Source organism: Aquarana catesbeiana, linkage group LG08, assembly GCF_042186555.1.
Source record: "Aquarana catesbeiana isolate 2022-GZ linkage group LG08, ASM4218655v1, whole genome shotgun sequence".
NCBI lineage: Eukaryota > Metazoa > Chordata > Amphibia > Anura > Ranidae > Aquarana > Aquarana catesbeiana.
Genome location: NC_133331.1, coordinates 86,675,965 through 86,695,632, shown reverse-complemented (window position 1 = coordinate 86,695,632; position 19,668 = coordinate 86,675,965). Strand labels below are relative to the sequence as shown.

Sequence of the window (19,668 nt, the reverse complement as noted above, 5' to 3'; positions counted from 1 at the left end):
CACTAGAGGGTGCTACAGATATATTGATGAATGCACAGCTACATTAATTTGTGTCTTATATACTGTATGTGACTGAAGTGTATCTTTAAATTGATTTGATCATCACAGCTGCTGCAATCAGCCATCTCTCATGGATTAGCTCTACAGTCTGTGAACTGCTGTCTTTCCCTCTCAGCCACATTTCAGAGAGGTATACGTAAAAAGCATGGCTATATAAAGTTCACACATCTATATATAATTAATAATGTCTAATAGTTATTTGACATAAAGACTGATTTCAAGCCCTGAGCAGCCACAACTGACAAAGTCATAAAATATTTACAATACACACTTAATTTGAAGATGAATTTTTCTTTGTAAAAAAAATGTACCATTCGTTATGACAAAAATTAATGAGTTCTTTAGGTCAAATGACCCATCAGAATACTTAACTTCTTTTCTACAAGATTATTCTTTTGACTCAAACACTGAATTTATAAGGGTGTATACAGTATATTCTGTACTAATCTGTAATAAAAATACCTAAACAATTGATGGGCAGATGCAGTGGCGGCTGGTGCTTAATTTTCTTGGGGGGGTGGCCTCCCCGGCCAGCCAGACACCCCCCCTCCCGGCGCTCGCTCACTCGATCGCCGCTCCCTCACTCGATCGCCGCTCCCTCCCTTGTTGCTTGATCACCGCATCATTTGCCCATCACACGCCAGGCCTCTCCTCCAGCCCCTGCACTTACCCTATCTAGGTCACGGCTTCCCCTCCTGCGTCTCCTTTTGAGTCCAGGCAGTCACTTCACCTCCTGGCCAATCAGGACTTAGGACCCACAGCCAATCAGGTCTTAGGGCTCCCGCTTCTTGATTGGCCGGGAGGAGAAACAGGAAGACATTAGCGAATATTAATTTGCTAATGTCACACAACTGAGTGGGCTTCGGGCGCAGTGCTCTGTGCCCTTAGCCCACCCTTTTTGAAGCCAATTAGAGTCTCTGGCTCTAATCATGTGCTTCTAAAAATAAACAAACACCCCACTGGAATCAATACGTCCAGCGCCCTGCATGTAGATTAAGGGGCGGACGCATGGAATAATGAACCCCTTTGAAGTCTATTGGACCGGAATGTGAAAAATCAAAAGTGCCCATTTTGAAGGCTTATATGCAAGTAATTGGGCATACAATGGTTATGGGGGTCCGGGTCCTGCCCTGGGGGACATGTATCAATGAAAAAAGTTTGTAAAAAATAATTTTTAAATGAGCAGTGGTTTATTGATGCTTAAAGTGAAAGTATAAACATGAAAAATTCCTTTCAATATAGTGCCTGGGGATCCCCTTAGTCCACCTGTACAGTGGCACATCTGTACTGTGTATAGAAGCTGCTGCAGCAATAATTGCATTTATAAAGCCCAAAAAATGACATTTTTCTTGCAAGCTTTCTTTATTTATTATTAGAAGTCCTGCAGAGATTCCACATCCCAAAAACACTTAATTGGCACCATCGGCATCAGGGGCTTCATAGTTGGTAATTCAGAACTGATTCATTTTGATAAAAGTCAGACGGTCCACGAGTCTGTGGACAGACGCATTCTATGATCAGTAACAAAACCTCCAGCAGCACTGAATGCCCGTTCGGAAAGCACGCGTGAGGGCAGCACAGCAGCTCAATAGCATACTGGGCAAGTTCTGGCCAGTGGTTTATTCTCATTACCCAGTAAGCCAGTGGATTGTTGACTGAAAAGCTCTCCATCTCTGTTTTCGCCCCTAGATAATCGACCACCATGTGATGCAGATGCTACCGATGGGATGTGGAAGCTGACAGCCCTGGGCGGCGAGGACTAAAAAAATTGAGAAATGCATCACTTAGGTGGCTACCTTCTCCACCACTCCTCTCTTGACCAACAAAAGCCTCAAAACTACGTTTTCCATGACACTGTAACCTACCAGAGTCGGCAAAAGTGTTCAATAAACTTCTCTTTAAGGTGTCCTCAAGAGATTTCATCTTCTGCACTCTCTGTAGGGACGGAATGAGTTCTGAGACTTTGCCCTTATAACGGTGGTCAAGGAAGGTTGCCAAACAATAGTGATCCTTCTCCTTTACTCCTTTTGAGGGAGCCCATGCACCACAAATTTGTGGAGGCATGAGAAGCAGACTCCTCGGGGTCACTGAAGATTAGAGTATCTGGAACTGCCTCCTCCCAGCCACATACTACTCCCAAGGGTTGTGCGGATGAAAAACCATCTCTTACTGTTTTACGTATGTCTTCCTCTGCTTCAGTACCTCAGAAACTGCCAGAATCCTCCTCCTCCTCTCTCCGCTTGTGTGTTCTGTGGCATAGGAACAATGGTGTCTGCATAAAGTGGGCCTTGAAAGGAAAGGAAGTCCTCCTCTTCCTCCCGTTGCTCTGCCTCGAGTGCCTTGTCCATAATACCACGCAGAGTCTGCTCCAGCAGGAACACAACAGGAATTGTGTGATGCAAGCATTCTCACGGCTCACCATCCTTGTGGCCTCCTCAAATGGTGACAGTGCATGCATCCTTTATGAGCAGCTATTCGAGTGGGAAAAAAAGCCAAGTGAGCCTGAACCCATCGTTGTGCCATACTTACACAGGTACTCATTGACAGATCTCTGCTGTAGCATCTCCAAAGTCAAGTTCCACCCGGTGGGCATGTCACAAATCAGGTCGTTTAAGGGCAGGTGGAATTCCTGCTGAATTTCAGCTAACCGAGCACTGGCTGCGTAGGACCGCCTAAAATGGCTACACACTCTTCTGGCCTGCTTCAGCAGATCTTACAACCCTATATAGGAAATGCTGCACCACCAAATTGAAGACATGTGCCAGGCATGGCACATGTGTCAACTTTCCCTGTCTAAGGGCAGACAGGAGGTTTGTGCGATTATCACACACCACCATTCCTGGCTCCAGTTGACATAGCATGAACCACCCCTGTCCCTGCTGAGGTGCAAGAATCTCTGCTCCGGTGTGGTTGCTGTCCCCTAGACACACAAGCACTGCATGGCACCTTTTAGCTTGACTCATTGAAAAGCTCTTTGAATGCTTAGGGGGTACTTGAGGTTCATAGGACAATTCAGCAGAGGAGGGCATGGAGGAGAAGGAGGAGGAAGAGGGGTAGAGCTGATGAATCTGCTTTGCCTTCCACATGATGGTAGAGAGATGACATGGCCTTACGTGAAAAGAAATATCGACTGGGAACCTGCCATTGCGGTACATTCTGCAAATTCTCGGAAGGGGGCAGAATCCACCAAGCGGAAAGGCAGAAGTTGTAAAGCCAACAGCTTTGACAAGCTTGCATTTAGACGCTGGGCATGTGGGTGGCAGGGACTTGATATTTTTTTTGCTGCAGCACATGGGGCTGTCACGATCAGGCTCGAAGACCAATTGCTATAGCAGTTGCAAGACTACCACCAACCAGCAGGATAGGTACACAGGCAGTCAACCTGGCAGGCTCACCTGAGGTGTGGAACCTAAGTACTAACTGGTGTTCACCAGAGCTCCTGATGGTGGAGATGGATTTTGCTGCATGTTAGTACCAGGTTGCAGTCCTCGGGATTGCCCCACCAGCAGGTGAGCAAGCCAGGGTTCAGTAGTGGATAAGCAGGTAAGGATCAAACAGAAGCGTGGTCAGTAAACAAGCCAAAAGGTCGGTAATGAGTAGTTGCTGGTTGGGATCAGGCTATAGTTGCCACCTCATCGCTTTAAACCTGAACACCTTTGAATTACACAGGTTCTGAGGCTAATTAAATGCAGATAAGGCACCAAGTGAGTTTAATTACCACCTTAATCAGCCACAGAACCTGTGTAATTAATATGTGTTCGGGTTTAAAGGGATGAGGTGGCAACCATAGATCAGGCAGAAGCATAGTCAAGGAACAAGCCAAGGGTCGATAGCGAGCAGTAGCAAATATGGATGGCAGCAGGGAAGACAGGAGCGAGATACAGGCTGGAGATAGCACAATATTCTGGCAAGAAGGAAGTTCAGAGACATGGCTTATATCAGGAAGTTTGTGGGAGGAGCAAAGAGTTCAAGGTTCAGCAGAAATCAAGGCACAAAGCAGGGTTGTCTAAATGATCCAACAAGGCACTGTCCAGCATCTCAGATAGCTCAGTGAGAAGATTAATTGCCAAACACAGCTGAGGTCCCAAGTTCAAGTCCAGGTCCTGACAGGGGCAGATGTGCTGTAAGGACCCGGGACACTCTGTGCCATACCATTATCCCTATCAGTGGAGGCTGCTGAAAGGTCAAGAGGTATAGCAAGGACAGGCTGAGGTGAATAAGGAGGAGGTGCCTAAATGGTTAGTGTTTTTGCCACTCTTGATGCGCTTGAAAGTTTGCAAATAGCAACAGTGCAATCGACTGCACATGTGCTAAAAGAGGCCTAGACAGCTGAGGTGTGGGAAGTGGGCCGGGAGATAATAGCTCCACAATATGATGGAATAGAATGGCTGCTCTCTTCTCTTCCATGATGGCTGCCTCGTTGGGGTTGTGCCTCACTCTCACTTTCATCCTCTACTCTATCTGGCACCCAAGTCGAGTCAGTGACCTCATCATCATCATCTCCTCCATCTTCATTACAGTCGGAGACAGCTTATCAATACGCTGTGACTGGGGGAACATGACTGCCAATTTGTGTACCAGTGTTCTCCCCTCTCTGTAGGCTCATGTTCCTGCCTTCCTCATCCGCAGAGTCAGAACCAACATTTGAATTGAGTAATGGCTGTGCATGATCAAGGAACAAGTGGTTGATGCTGTGTTCAAATACCTCAGCTGACTCCTCCATGCCTGATGCTGGGGATATGGCAGGAATAGCTGTGGACAAGGAGTCAGGTTTTGCCACTCTGGCAGCTGCAGGGGACTGCACACTAGTCTCTGCTTGGGTGACGGAGGATGAGGAGGATACGGATGGTTTACTAAGCCAGTCCACCACCTCCTCTGCATGCTGTGGCTGGATAGCATGGGCAACATCACTAAACAGAGGAAATTATGCCCTGCCTGAGGACTGACCATGTCCACCTTTGCGTATGGACACATACGCTACTGGCCCCCTTACAGTGCCCTGAGAACGCCTGCATCTCCTTGCTGTCCTCCCAGCATGATGGGAGGAATGGGGGGGTGCTTAATAACAAAATGTAATAACGATGTGTAAATGTGTACGTGGATGCACTTTAATCAATGAAAAGTGGTGTTTAGTGCACTTTAATTTGAGTATTCACGATACAGACACACAAATACACTATAATATTGCAGTAACACACAGAACTATATGGCGTTAAACTTGCAGTAACGCACAGAACTATATGGCGTTAAACTTGCAGTACCGCAATGAAATATACGGCGTTAAACTTGCAATAATGCAATGAAATATATGGCGTTAAACTTGCAGTAACACAATGAGATATACAGCGTTAAACTTGCAGTAATGAACAGAACTATATAGCGTTAAACTTGGTGTAATGCACAGAACTATATAATCTTAAACTTGCAGTAACGCAATGAAATATATGGCGTTAAACTCGCAGTAATGCAATTAAATATACAGCATTACTTGCAGTAACGCACAGAACTATATAGGGTTAAACTTTCAGTAATGCACAGAACTATATGGCGTTAAACTTGCAGTAATGCAAAGAACTATATGGCGTTAAACTTGCAGTAACGCAATGAAATATACAGCATTAAACTTGCAGTAACGTACAGAACTATATTGCTTTAAGCTTGCAGTAACGCACAAATCTATATGGTGTTAAACTTGCAGTAATGCAATTAAATATATGGTGTTAAAACTTGCAGCAACGCATATATCACATAAGTATTCAGACCCTTTGCTGTGACACTCATATATTGAACTCAGGTGCTGTCCATTTCTTCTGATCATCCTTGAGATGGTTCTACACCTTCATTTAAATCCTGTATAATAATTAAATGGAAGACATTTGGGACGACCAGAACCCTTCCTAGAGCTGGCTGTCTGGCCAAACTGAGCTATCGGGGGAGAAGAGCCTTGGTGAGAGAGGTAAAAAATAACCCAAAGATCACTGTGGCTGAGCTCTCCGGAGATGCAGTCGGGAGATGGGAGAAAGTAGTAGAAAGTCAACCATCACTGCAGCCCTCCGCCAGTCGGGGCTTTATGGCAGAGTGGCCCGACGGAAGCCTCTCCTCAGTGCAAGACACATGAAATCCTGCATGGAGTTTGCTAAAAAACACCTGAAGGACTCCAAGATGGTGAGAAATAAGATTCTTTGGTCTGATGAGACCAAGATAGAACTTTTTGGTCTTAATTCTAAGCGGTATGTGTGGAGAAAACCAGGCACTGCTCATCACCTGTCCAATACAGTCCCAACAGTGAAGCATGGTGGTGGCAGCATCATGCTGTGGGGGTGTTTTTCAGCTGCAGGGACAGGACGACTGGTTGCAATTGAGGGAAAGATGAATGCGGCCAAGTACAAGGATATCCTGGACGAAAACCTTCTCCAGAGTGCTCAGGACCTCAGACTGGGCCGAAGGTTTACCTTCCAACAAGACAATGACCCTAAGCACACAGCTATAATAACGAAGGAGTGGCTTCACAACAACTCCATGACTGTTCTTGAATGGCCCAGCCAGAGCCCTGATCATCCAACCTGACAGAACTGGAGAGGATCTGCAAAGAGGAATGGCAGAGGATCCCCAAATCCAGGTGTGAAAAACTTGCTGCATTTTTCCAAAAAAGACTCATGGCTGTATTAGATCAAAAGGGTGCTTCTACTAAATACTGAACAAAGGGTCTGAATACTTAGGACCATGTGATATTTCAGTTTTTCTTTTTTAATAAATGCAAAATGCAAAAATGTTAACAATTCTGTGTTTTTCTGTCAATATGGGGTGCTGTGTGTACATTAATGAGGAAAAAATGAACTTAAATGATTTTAGCAAATGGCTGCAATATAACAAAGAGTGAAAAATTTAAGGGGGGTCTGAATACTTTCCGTTCCCACTGTATATGGTGTTAAACTTGCAGTAATGCAATTAAATATATGGTGTTAAACTTGCAGTAACGCAATGAAATATACAGCGTTAAACTTGCAGTAACGCACAGAACTATATGGCGTTAAACTTGCAGTAACACACAGAACTATATGGCGTTAAACTTGCAGTAACGCAATTAAATATATGGCGTTAAACTTGCAGTAATGCACAGAACTGTATGGTGTTAAACTTGCAGTAACGTAATGAAATATATGGCGTTAAACTTGCAGTAACGCAATAAAATATATATGAAGTTAAATTTGCAGAAATGTAATGAAATATATGGCGTTAAACTTGCAGTAATGCACAGACTTGTATGGCGTTAAACTTGCAATAACGCAATAAAATATACAGCATTAAACTTGCAGTAACGCAATGAAATATACAGCATTAAACTTGCCGTAACACAAAGAACTATATGGTGTTAAACTTGCAGTAGCGCAATGAAATATATGGCGTTAAACTTGCAGTAACGCAATGAATTATATGGCGTTAAACTTGCAGTAACGCAAAGAACTATATGGTGTTAAACTTGCAGTAATGCAATCAAATATACAGCATTAAACTTGCAGTAACGCAATGAAATATACGGCATTAAACTTGTCGTAGCGCAAAGAACTATATGGCGTTAAACTTGCAGTAATGCAATGAATTAGAATTATATGGCGTTAAGCTTGCAGTAACGCAAAGAACTATATGGTGTTAAACTTGCAGTAACGCACAGAATGATATGGCATTAAACTTGCAGTAATGCAATAAAATATATGGCGTTAAACTTACAGTAACGCAATGAAATATACAGCATTAAACTTGCAGTAACGCAAAGAACTATATGGCGTTAAACTTGCAGTAACGCAATGAAATTTATGGCGTTAAACTTGCAGTAACGCAATGAAATATACAGCGTTAAACTTGCAGTAATGCTCAGAATTTTATGGCGTTAAACTTGCAGTAACGCAATTAAATATATGGCGTTAAACTTGCAGTAACGCAATGAACTATATGGTGTTAAACTTGCAGTAACGCAATGAAATATACAGTGTTAAATTTGCAGTAGCGCACAGAACTATATTGTGTTAAGCTTGCAGTAACGCACAAAACTATATGGTGTTAAACTTGCAGTAACGTAATGAAATATATGGCGTCAAACTTGCAATAATGCAATAAAATATATGATGTTAAAGTTGCAGAAACGTAATGAAATATATGGCGTTAAACTTGCAGTAATGCACAGACTTGTATGGCGTTAAACTTGCAATAACGCAATAAAATATACAGCATTAAACTTGCAGTAACGCAATGAAATATACGGTGTTAAACTTGCAGTAACGCAAAGAACTATATGGTGTTAAACTTGCAGTAATGCAATAAAATATACAGCATTAAACTTGCAGTAATGCAATGAAATATACGGCATTAAACTTGCCATAGCGCAAAGACCTATATGGCGTTAAAGTTGCAGTAATGCAATAAAATATATGGCGTTAAACTTGCAGTAACGCAATGAAATATACAGCATTAAACTTGCAGTAACGCAATGAAATATACGGCATTAAACGTGCCGTAGTGCAAAGAACTATATGGCGTTAAACTTGCAGTAACGTAATGAAATTTATGGCGTTAAACTTGCAGTAACGCAATGAAATATACAGCGTTAAACTTGCAGTAATGCACAGAATTATATGGTGTTAAACTTGCAGTAACGCAATGAAATATATGGCGTTTAACTTGCAGTAACGCAATGAAATATACAGCGTTAAACTTGCAGTAACGCAAAGAACTATATGGTGTTAAACTTGCAGTAATGCAATGAAATATACAGAACTATACTGTGTTAAGCTTGCAGTAATGCACAAAACTATATGGTGTTAAACTTGCAGTAACGTAATTAAATATATGGCGTCAAACTTGCAGTAACGCAATAAAATATATGATGTTAAAGTTGCAGAAACGTAATGAAATATATGGCGTTAAACTTGCAGTAATGCACAGACTTGTATGGCGTTAAACTTGCAATAAGGCAATAAAATATACAGCATTAAACTTGCAGTAAAGCAATGAAATATACGGCATTAAACTTGCCGTAACACAAAGAACTATATGGTGTTAAACTTGCAGTAACGCAATGAAATATATGGCGTTAAACTTGAAGTAACGCAATGAAATATACAGCGTTAACCTTGCAGTAATGCACAGAACTATATGGCATTAAACTTGCAGTAACGCAATGAAATATATGGCGTTAAACTTGCAGTAATGCAATCAAATATACGGCGTTAAATTTGCAGTAATGCACAGAATTATATGGCGTTAAACTTGCAGTAAAGCAATGAAATATATGGCATGAAACTTGCAGTAACGCAATGAAATACAGTATATGGCGTTAAACTTGCAGTAATACAAAGAACTATATGGCGTTAAACTTGCAGTAACACAATGAAATATACAGCGTTAATTTTGCAGTAACGCACAGAACTATATTGTGTTAAGCTTGCAGTAAGGCACAAAACTATATAGTGTTAAACTTGCAGTAATGCGATTGAATATATGGTGTTAAACTTGCAGCAACGCACAGAACTATATGGTGTTAAACTTGCCTCTGAAGCCCGATCTACTCGATCTGCTCGAAGCAACGCTTCCTCACTGCCTGTTTTAACCCCATTTTTGACAAAAAACATGCCGCAACTGCATGTGCTGTATGTGGTTGCAGTGTATTTGTGGCACTTCCTCATTAATGTTCAGTGGGCTTGCTGCCTGCCGATTGCTACAAGTCAGGCCAACTTTTCTTGCAGGCACCAAGCAAACCGTCACGGCTACAGCATGTAAACTCTCCTGCCCACTGCCTATTGTAAATTAAGGAGGGGCATTTGGCAGGCAGCAAACACCTGGCCCAACCGTGTATTTTTGCTGCCCTCCAACCACAAGTCCAAATGAGGACTTAAGATCCATGTACACTAGGCTTAAAAATAAGCCAGTTCCCATTGCAGAAAAAAACGCTCATATAGAGCATTTTTATACACACATTTAAGCACATTTACCTCTCTGAAGAGGTCAGGCCATCTCTTGCCAGCATGCACGTGCATGAGACATCTCCTTTTCACAAACCTTGGTTAAATAACAGATGTGTGGACATTCTACATAATTGGATAGGGGATCCCCCTTGCAAACTACATATTTCCAACTAGGAGGATTCGGCAATCTGAGCCTCAGCAGTTACTGTGATCTTTGCCTCTGCTCTCGCTCGCCCCTCTTCTCTACATATCACACCTTCACCTCCTTTGAGAATAAGGAGGTTGAAGAAATATTTGGACCACAAGGCAAGAAAGAAGACCATTGCATGTTTTTAAATTGGTACCGTGATATCGTATGTAACATTGTAGACAGTATTTGTGTTCTTATGTACCGTACCATGTATGCTAGTTTTAAGATGTTTTTTGATGATGTATCAATAAAATTGTTTTTACCATATGTCAAAGTGTAATATATGTTGTCTCAATTACATTGTAACAGTGCTTTAAAAATCCCGCTGGGGAAAATCTCTTTGTCCTTTTAGTTATATAATAGGGATGTGGCACTTGTAATAAACAGAATATATCCACCACTTTTCCTTTTGTCAGGATAATTTAAAAGAGCATTTGTAACCCTCAGAAATCATTTAGAGCTTACTGCTCCCTTAAAGCTGAAATTAAAGGGGTTGTAAAGGCTCGTGTTTTTTCACCTTAATGCATCCTATGCATTAAGGTGAAAAAACACCTGACAGTCACTGGCCCCCTAGCCCCCCGTTTTACTTATCTGAGCCCTGAATTTCCATTGGCGCGTCCCCACCATCCCTCTCTCCAAGGGTCCCCGGCTCTTGATTGGATAGATTGATAGCAGCGCAGCCATTGGCTCCCGCTGCTGTCAATCAAATCCAATGACACGGGCGCTGGGGGGCAGGGACGAGTCCGGCATTCGTGTCTGTAGATGCAAATACTGGACTCGGGAGCGTACCCGCGAGGTAACCCCCTTGGGAGAGCGCTTCTCCAAGGAGGTTATCTAATGCGGGGAGGAGCCGCAAGAGCCACCGAAGGACCCCAAAAATGGATGTTCGGGGCCACTCTGTGCAAAACGAGCTGCACACTGGAGGTAAGTATGACATGTTTGTTATTTTTAAAAAAATTTAAAATGATACTTTAGTATCACTTTAAGTATGTCAGAGGTAAACATTTTGTTTAGGAGTACCATAAAAAGCAACTACAAAATACCTTATCCCTTGCTCCAGCAGGAGTCCTGCTAGCAGCAGGATCTGTCCCCTAATCCCCTAAGCCACTTCTCTTCATCAGGCACTCTGACAACATCATGTACTATACAGGACCATCAGTTCTGCATTGTGACGATGGCGATAGCCCACCCACAACCCGGTGCATCAGACGGGGGAGAAGGGCGCCAGACGCTGGTAAAGTGAGGGATAAAGCAAGTGTATTAAAAACTAAAAAAAAAAAGTTCCTCCACACATCCCCCTACTTAATATATCCAAACTGTGTTTTACAAACATTTTGTATTCCCAACCACACTGTGAAATGGGACAGATTTGTCTATTTTATAGTGATTGTAAACAATCACCTTGAAAAACAACCTATTCAGATTAAAATAGAAATGAAAGGTGAAACACTTTTGTATAGATATAAAAACAAACATTATAAATACTTTATTTTTCCTTTTTTTTATAAGTAATCACATTCCCTCAGTTCTCAGCTGCATAAAAGCTGGGAGAGGAGCAGCAAATGTACACTGAGATTCCCAGTGTGTTGGCAGTGCAAAGGACGTGGTGTGTCAGGACAAGTGTGATCATTGGAGAAGAGCAGGCAGAGTTCCCAGCACAGCTAAAGAACTGACCATGCTGTGCTCTCCTACTTAGTGTGGAAACTAGCAGGAACACCAGGGATTTCACACAAAGAAAGCAATACAAAGAGAACATGATACTTTCTCATACAAGTACATTGTACAGCAGGAACATATCAGAAATTTGAAATGTTGGGGTAACAAACACTTTAACTATTGTGGTTAGGACTCAGTGTTTTTGTATTTTAATTCAGCCATTTTTTTTTGTTTGCTATCAGATACAAAGTAACTGTTTCTATAATATATTCATCAATACGAGTGCAGACATACTTTATTTGAGTCTTTCATATGTCAGTAGGGTAAGTACAGTTGCTTTTTCTCGTATCCACCCCAGAGATGAAAAAAGTATTTAACCCTTGTAGTGCTGGGGGAGCACTCAATTTCATTGATCCTTAGCCCTCAGTTCACTTTCTTGACTGCCTAGATGTAGCTATTATTGCTTCTACATAACATGTCTCCTTTCCACAGGGGGATACAACATCAATGACGTCATGTTCTACTGGACGCGAGGAAACGACTCAGTGCGAGGTCTGAACACGCTTCGTCTGGCGCAGTACACCGTAGAAGGTCACTACACCTCGGTATCGGAAGCCGTGTATGAAACTGGTAGGATCAGCAGTGTCATTCATACCACATCAAACTCTTTTAGATCAAACTGTGATGAGAATTCCCTTACAAAGTTGTCACAGCCTTGGGCATCCCTGGCCAGCTGCACCTGTCAGGCAGATACTCTAATACACAACGGGCAAGGTGGAATGGAAAAAACATCATCAAGATTTACTTGCAGGATGCAAATCTTTCTCATTTTCACAATTCATACTGTGCCTGCTGCCAAAATCAGGTGCCACTGTCATTGTAAAAGATTCATTAAAAAAAAGTCAGGATTCTAGAAACTGAGAAGCTGTAACTATAGCCAATTAAAGAGAGTCACTTTGCCTATTAGGAGGTAGGCTTTAAATTATAACTAAAGACAAAACTTTTTTTTTAGTTTTGGATAAATTGGAGAGGGATTAAAATCCCCTGTCAGTTTTTATTGCTGTCTGTGCCCTCCATTAAGGTGATTCACCCTCTCTACTTGTTCTGTTTATCATTATCATTGAAAGTGAAAGTAGAAGAAAATCCCAAATTTTGGGTTGTCCCCAGAAAAGTAATAGAGGGGAAATCTTTCAATGGGAACTCTGGGTCCCCAAGGAATTCCTTTAATTTGTAAGGATTTCCTCTCACTTCCTATTTGCCAATGGGAGAGGTAGTGAAGGGAAATTTCTTCAATGGAACACAGATGGCGAACAAAAATGTGACAGGTTTATATCCTACCTATCCCTTACCCTATCCAAAATAAAAAAAAAAAGTTTTGCCTATAGTTCTACTTCAAAGAGGCTCACTTTGACCTGAATAGAGTCTCTTTACACCTGGAACTTACTTTTCTTTCAATTGGAGGAAATCATATGCAAATCTAGTGCCAGACACTCTGACAGCATGCAAAAAAAAATACCACTCATGCAGTAACAAAGCAGGGAAAACTTCTACAGGAGGAGACATTTAACCAGTTTGGACATTTTTCAGCTATGACCTGCCAAGAATAAGGAGGAGACCACACTAAGAAATAGCAAGTCACATTTCTGTATATACTTATATATACATACATACTGTATGTGTTTAACAGGTTAAGGCAGGGGTGTCAAACTCAATTTCATTGTGGGCCACATCAGAATAATGGTTGCCCTCAAAGTTCCAGTTGTATTTTCAAGCCTAGATGTCCAGAGCACCCCAGCCCCCCTACATTAGATGTTAAGAGTCCCCCCACCATCAGGAATCAAAAGTCCCCCACCCTCCATTATATCACAGTGCACCCCCCTTACCTTGTGCTGCTGTTGGGAAGAAGCTGGGGGCAGAGCTGGGAAGCAGAAAGTGCAGGCTCTGGAGAAGGACCAGAGGAGGGCTGGAGTCAGCTCCCGGAGTCTGCTGAATGCTGAGCCAGGGGAGACAGAGACAAGGAATATTTCTCCTGCAGGGTCTTGACTGCTTGTGTAAGACCTGCGAGACTCTGGCAGACTTCATGTAACGTCTTACATAAGCAGTCAAGACCCTGCAGGAGAATTACGTTCAACTTGAGGAACATGTGCAAGTCCTGCCTTCATCTGCTACCCCTGCTGCTTCTGCTTTCACTACTGTGACTACTCAGACAATGACCAGTGCTGTTCCCGCAGCAGGAATGACATTTCCTGAGCCACGAGTACCAAGCCTTGAAAGATTCTCTGGACACCGGACTAAGTTTAGAGCATTCCGCAATGCTTGCCAGTGCTATTTTTCACTCCAACCACAGACTTTATCAGCAGAAACTACAAAGGTGGGATTCATCGTATACTTGTTCCAGGGTGTACCCAAAATCTGGGCTCATCATCAAATTAAATTCAAAATACTAACCACAACATACAAAGCCATTCACAACTCTGCCCCGAGTTACATCACCAACCTTGTCTCCAAATATCACCCAAATCGACCTCTCCGCTCTTCTCAAGACCTCCTACTCTCATGCTCTCTCGTCTCCTCCTCCCATGCTCGTCTCCAGGATTTCTCCAGAGCCTCTTCCATCCTCTGGAACTCGCTTTTTCCACTGGTCCGGCTATCCCCTACTCTTGCTATCTTCAGGCGATCCCTGAAAACTCATCTCTTCAGGAAAGCCTATCACGTCTCCAACTAATCTTTAACCACTTCCATCAGCTCATTCCCCACAGTTACAACCTTTTGTACCACCTGCCCCGCCCTATTAGATTGTAAGCTCTTCTGAGCAGGGCCCTCTTAATCCTTTTGTATTTCATTGTATTATAACTGTATTGTCTCCTTTTTACATTGTAAAGCGCTGAGTAAATTGTATAAAATAATAATAATAAAATCATCTGTTAGAAGTAAAGAACGCATATCCTCCTTCTTCCAGGCAATGTCCCAGCCAGTGGCGGCTGGTGCTCAAAATTTTGGGGGGGGCGCAAACAAACCGAAAAATACTGAAACTCCCCCATCAATTGCAGCCTCACTGTGCCCATCAAATGCAGCCATTGTGCCCATCAAACGCAGCCACTGTGCCCATCAAATGCAGCCACTTGTGCCTTGTGCCCATCAAATGCAGCCACTTGTGCCCATCATATGCAGCCACTTGTGCCCATCAAACGCAGCCACTGTGCCCATTAAATGCAGCCACTTGTGCCCAGTATATGCAGCCACTTGTGCCCATCATATGCAGCCACTTGTGCCCAGTATATGCAGCCACTTGTGCCCAACATATGCCGCCACTGTGCCCATCATATGCAGCCACTTGTGCCCAGTATATGCAGCCATTGTGCCCATCAAATGCAGCCACTGGTGCCCATCGTATGCAGCCATTGTGCCCATAAAATGCAGCCACTTGTGTTCATCATATGCAGCCACTTGTGCCCATCATTTGCAGCCATTGTGCCCATCAAACACAGTCACTGTGCCCATCAAACACAGCCACTTGTGCCCATCAAATGCTGCCACTGTGGCCATCATATGCAGCCACGTGTGCCCATCATATGCAGCTACGTGTGCACATTATATGTAGCCACTGTGCCCATCATATGCAGCCACTTGTGCCCAGTATATGCAGCCACTGTGCCCATCAAATGCAGCCACTTGTGCTCATCATATGCAGCCACTTGTGCCCATCATATGCAGCCACTTGTGCCCATCAAATGCAGCCACTTGTGCCCATCAAATGCAGCCACTTGTGCCTCCGCTCCAACACGTGTCTCCTCAGCTCCTCTTCCTACACGCCAGGCATCCAATAGGGTTGCCCGGTGCTTTGACCAATCAGGAAACAGGTCTGACGCCCTGCCTCCTGATTGGTGGGAAGGAAGGTTAGTGTGGAAATAGCAAAAATTGGCTATCGTCACACAATTGGGTGGGATCAGGGTGCACTCTCAGCGCCCTGAGCCCACCATATTTTGAAGCCTATTAGAGCCTCTGGCTCTAATCAGGTGCTTAAAAAGTACCACCCCGCCATAGGAATCCATGCGTCTGGCGTCCTGAAAGGGGACGGGTGCATGGATGGGGGGACGGCGCCCGTGAGCCCACAGTGCACGGGCCGCCACTGGTCCCAGCTGTATGAGGACCTTCAATGAACTACTACTGCTGAGTCCTCTCTCCATGCACTCCAGCAAGGCCGCAGAGCAGTCGAGGACTATGTTACGAACTTCAGATGCTGGAGTACAGACACCGGCTGGAACAACGCAGCTCTGTGACATCAATTTCGCCTGCGCTTATTAGAATGTCTGAAGGATGAACTAGCTCGTGTGGGTTTGCCAAGTTCTCTGGAAGATTTAATTACATTATTGATCCAGATTGACCGTCGCCTACGAGAACGCAGGTGGAAAAAATCAGCATTTCCATCCCAGCTCGTATGGATGATGCCTAAAGTTCCAGTTCCTGCTCAACCAACATCTGTCAAGTTGGTTCCCACTGCACCAGAAGCAGTAACATGCATACGACTTGGTCTGATTCGTCCATCACTCTCCTTTGAAGAACGTTCATGACGTCGTCAGGGGCAATCTCTGCCTCTACTGTGGAGGAGCCGGCCACTATGTGCGAAATTGTCCAGCTAAATTACATAGCTGTCTCTTCAGCAAGCCAGGCACCCCTGTCAGCAACCTCAGCTCATATTGCACTCCCTGTCTCCTTCCAGCTTCCAGGAAGAAGCGTGTCAGTTACGGCAATCATTGACTCAGGGGCTTGCAGTTGCTTCATCGACCTGGCGTTTGCAGCTCAACAACGTATTCCTTTCCAACCTAAGAATTGGACTTACCATATTCCTGGCTGATGGCTCTTGTGTGAAATCTGGACTAGTGACCAAGGAAACTATACCATTGCTGACTGTGACCCCTACCAATCATAAGGAACTTTTACTCCTAGATGCAATCTATTCGCTCCTGTTTCCTGTTATTTTGGGCCTACGGTGGCTACAGGCCCATAACCCCCAGATTGATTGGAGATCCGGTAGTATCAAGTACCAGTCATCATACTTTTAGGAGCACTGTCTACTCAAATCCATTGTTTCACCCTCTACTCTGTTATGTATGGACATTGATGCTAAACTCGGCCAAAGGGTGCCTGGGGCTTATCACGAATACCTTTTTTTTTTCAGTAAAAAGGGAGCAGACACCCTTCCCCCACACAAAGCCTACATCTGCCCCATTGAGCTTCTTTCGGGGGCTGCAATTCCGTTTGGTCAGATCTTCCCACTGTCCGAAAAGGAATTAGGAACTCTGAAGGAATATATTGATAAGAACCTTCAGAAAGGGTTCATTCCCTTCTACTTCACCTGCCAGGGCAAGGATATTTCTTGTGGAGAAGAAGGATCATTCACTACCACCATGTGCAGACTACTGTTAGCTAAACAAGATCACAGTGAAGAATCGTTATCCCCTTCCCTTGGTCCCAGAACTCTTCCAGAGACTTGGTCCTGCTATCATCTTTACAAAATTAGATTGGAGAGGAGCTTACAATCTTATCTGCATAAGAGAAGGAAATGAGTGGAAGACTGCTTTCCGTACCCATTTTGGCCATCATGAGTACATTGTCATGTCATTTGGTCTGTGTAATAAGCTAGCGACATTTCAACATTTCATCAGCGACATCTTTAAAGACTACCTGGACATCTTTGTCCACCGGGAACACGTCAAGAGTGTTCTCTGCCATCTCCGCCAACATGGACTCTATGCCAAGCCTGAGAAGTGTGAGTTCGAGCAGCAAAGTATTCAGTTCTTGGGCTTGATCATTGCCATTGGAGGGATTGAGATGGATCCTCAAAAAGTTTTGGAAATCCTGACTTGGCCAGCACCCACTGATAAGAAGGGGATACAAAGGTTCGTGGGGTTCGCTAATTTTTACCGCAGATTCATTAAGAACTTTTAAGCTATCATCACACCCATTACGCAACTCACCAAGTAGGGTGTTCACTTCCGCTGGTCTCTTGAAGCCCAGGCTGCCTTTGAGACGCTTATAGGACTGTTTACATCTTCCCCTGTACTAAGCCATCCAGGCCCACCATTACCTTATATCCTGGAAGTAGACGCATCTGAGAGTGCAGTCAGGGGGGTTCTGTCCCAGCATCAAGGTCTCAGGAATTTAATTCACCCAGTAGCTTTCTTCTCAAGGAATTCTGCCCCTGCTGAGATGAATTATAATGTTGGAGATCGTGAGGTTCTTGCCATAAAAGCCACCCTTGAAGAATGAAGGTATCTGCTAGAAAACGTTGAATATTTAAGGACTGCTAAATGGCTGAAACCTCGCCAGGCCCGATGAGCACTTTTCTTTTCAAGGTTTTTATTTCATTTTACCTACAGACCTGGGTCAAAGAATGTCAAGCCTGATGCGTTGTTGCGCATGTTTGAGGATCCTAAGGACTTGCCGGTATCAGATACTATCCTGCCAGCAGGGAACTTCCTGTTGCTACAGACTGATCTTGTGTCACAGTTGAAGCAGGCATCTGCAGTTACCCCTGGTCCTATCAGGGATACCTTACAGGCAAGAGAGGGACTTCTTTGGACACAAGATTGAGTCTTTGTCCCAGAAAAGGTTTGAATATCAGTTCTGGGGTTCTGTCATGACCACCCCTTAGCAGGACACTTCAGAATCCGCAAGACAGTAGAGTTGGTGCAATGCACGTTCTGGTGGCCTGACCTGGAAAAGGACTGTAAGGGCTACATAAATGCATGTGTAGCACTAACTCTTGGTGGAGCTGCTGGTTTAAGCGGGCTGTTACCTTCACTCTCGATATCTCTGTTTCACCGGGACCGGGTCTAGGGTTCCGTTGAGTTTACCTCTGGACGATATAAGCACCAACACTTGAGTACATTTTTCAATGCTTTATTGAACCAAGTAACGAAGGAAGTAGCAGGAAAGAGGCAGGAGGAAAACTGCAGGGAAGCTCAAATACCTTTCTTTAGGTTTCTTTAGAACATCCTTTAAAGTTGAATACTGAAATTGAATGCAATCCCCTTTTTGTGGGACACGATCTTTGCTCACCTGGATAGGCCTCTCTCACTTGCCTAGCAGCCAGTACATAGCACGAACAAAAGTCTCTGCCACAGACTTGCTTGAAATAAACCCGTACGATCCTCTGCCACAGGATGTATTGGTTCACGATGAATGTCAGACACAGTACTTGGACCTCTAAGCCAACCCGGCAGTACCATGTAATAAGACTACTTCAGGATACGTCCTCCAACCGAGTCACCAGGCCCCTCTCCAGACCAGCACTCTGCATGATCCTTCCATGATGGGTCCTCCCCTGGGATCTTCTCGGTTGTCCAGCTTCTTCACTCTGGATAGACAGCTCAGGACCATTCCTCGGCTGCTGTGGTAGGCCCCAGACAGGCTTTTGGGCCCACCCACGCACCACAGAACGGAGGACCACGAGGTGGTACTCTAACACATACCTGTTGGCCAGCAGGTGGCTGAAAACGAACCCCTAAACATGGCATCTGTCCCATGAATACCCTCTCCCAGAATGCAACTCGGAGGACCACCTCCACCGAGTTGTCTCCAGGACAGAGGAGCACTCATCCGCTTTAACACGTTGCTTTTCCAACACCTGCCGATGGTGACAACGACACCCACCGGCACAATGTGGAACCACACGCAACGTCAGCCAAGCTGGAACAAAGGCAAATCTAACTTCCTATAACAAGCAATTCACTAAATTTACCTATCACCTACCTTTACCTACATACTCCCCCCACTACAATAGACGTTGTCCCCAACGTC

The 19,668-nt window shown here is 44.0% G+C and overlaps 1 protein-coding gene across 1 annotated transcript in view; it reads left to right on the top strand.

Annotated features, from left to right (window-relative positions):
• GABRP (gamma-aminobutyric acid type A receptor subunit pi) overlaps positions 1-19,668 on the top strand; it is a 170,034-nt gene that overhangs the window by 114,605 nt on the left and 35,761 nt on the right. The window contains exon 7 of the mRNA XM_073596083.1: positions 12,358-12,495. Within this exon, the coding sequence (XP_073452184.1) occupies positions 12,358-12,495 (138 nt within the window). The remainder of the gene's footprint in view (positions 1-12,357; positions 12,496-19,668) is intronic.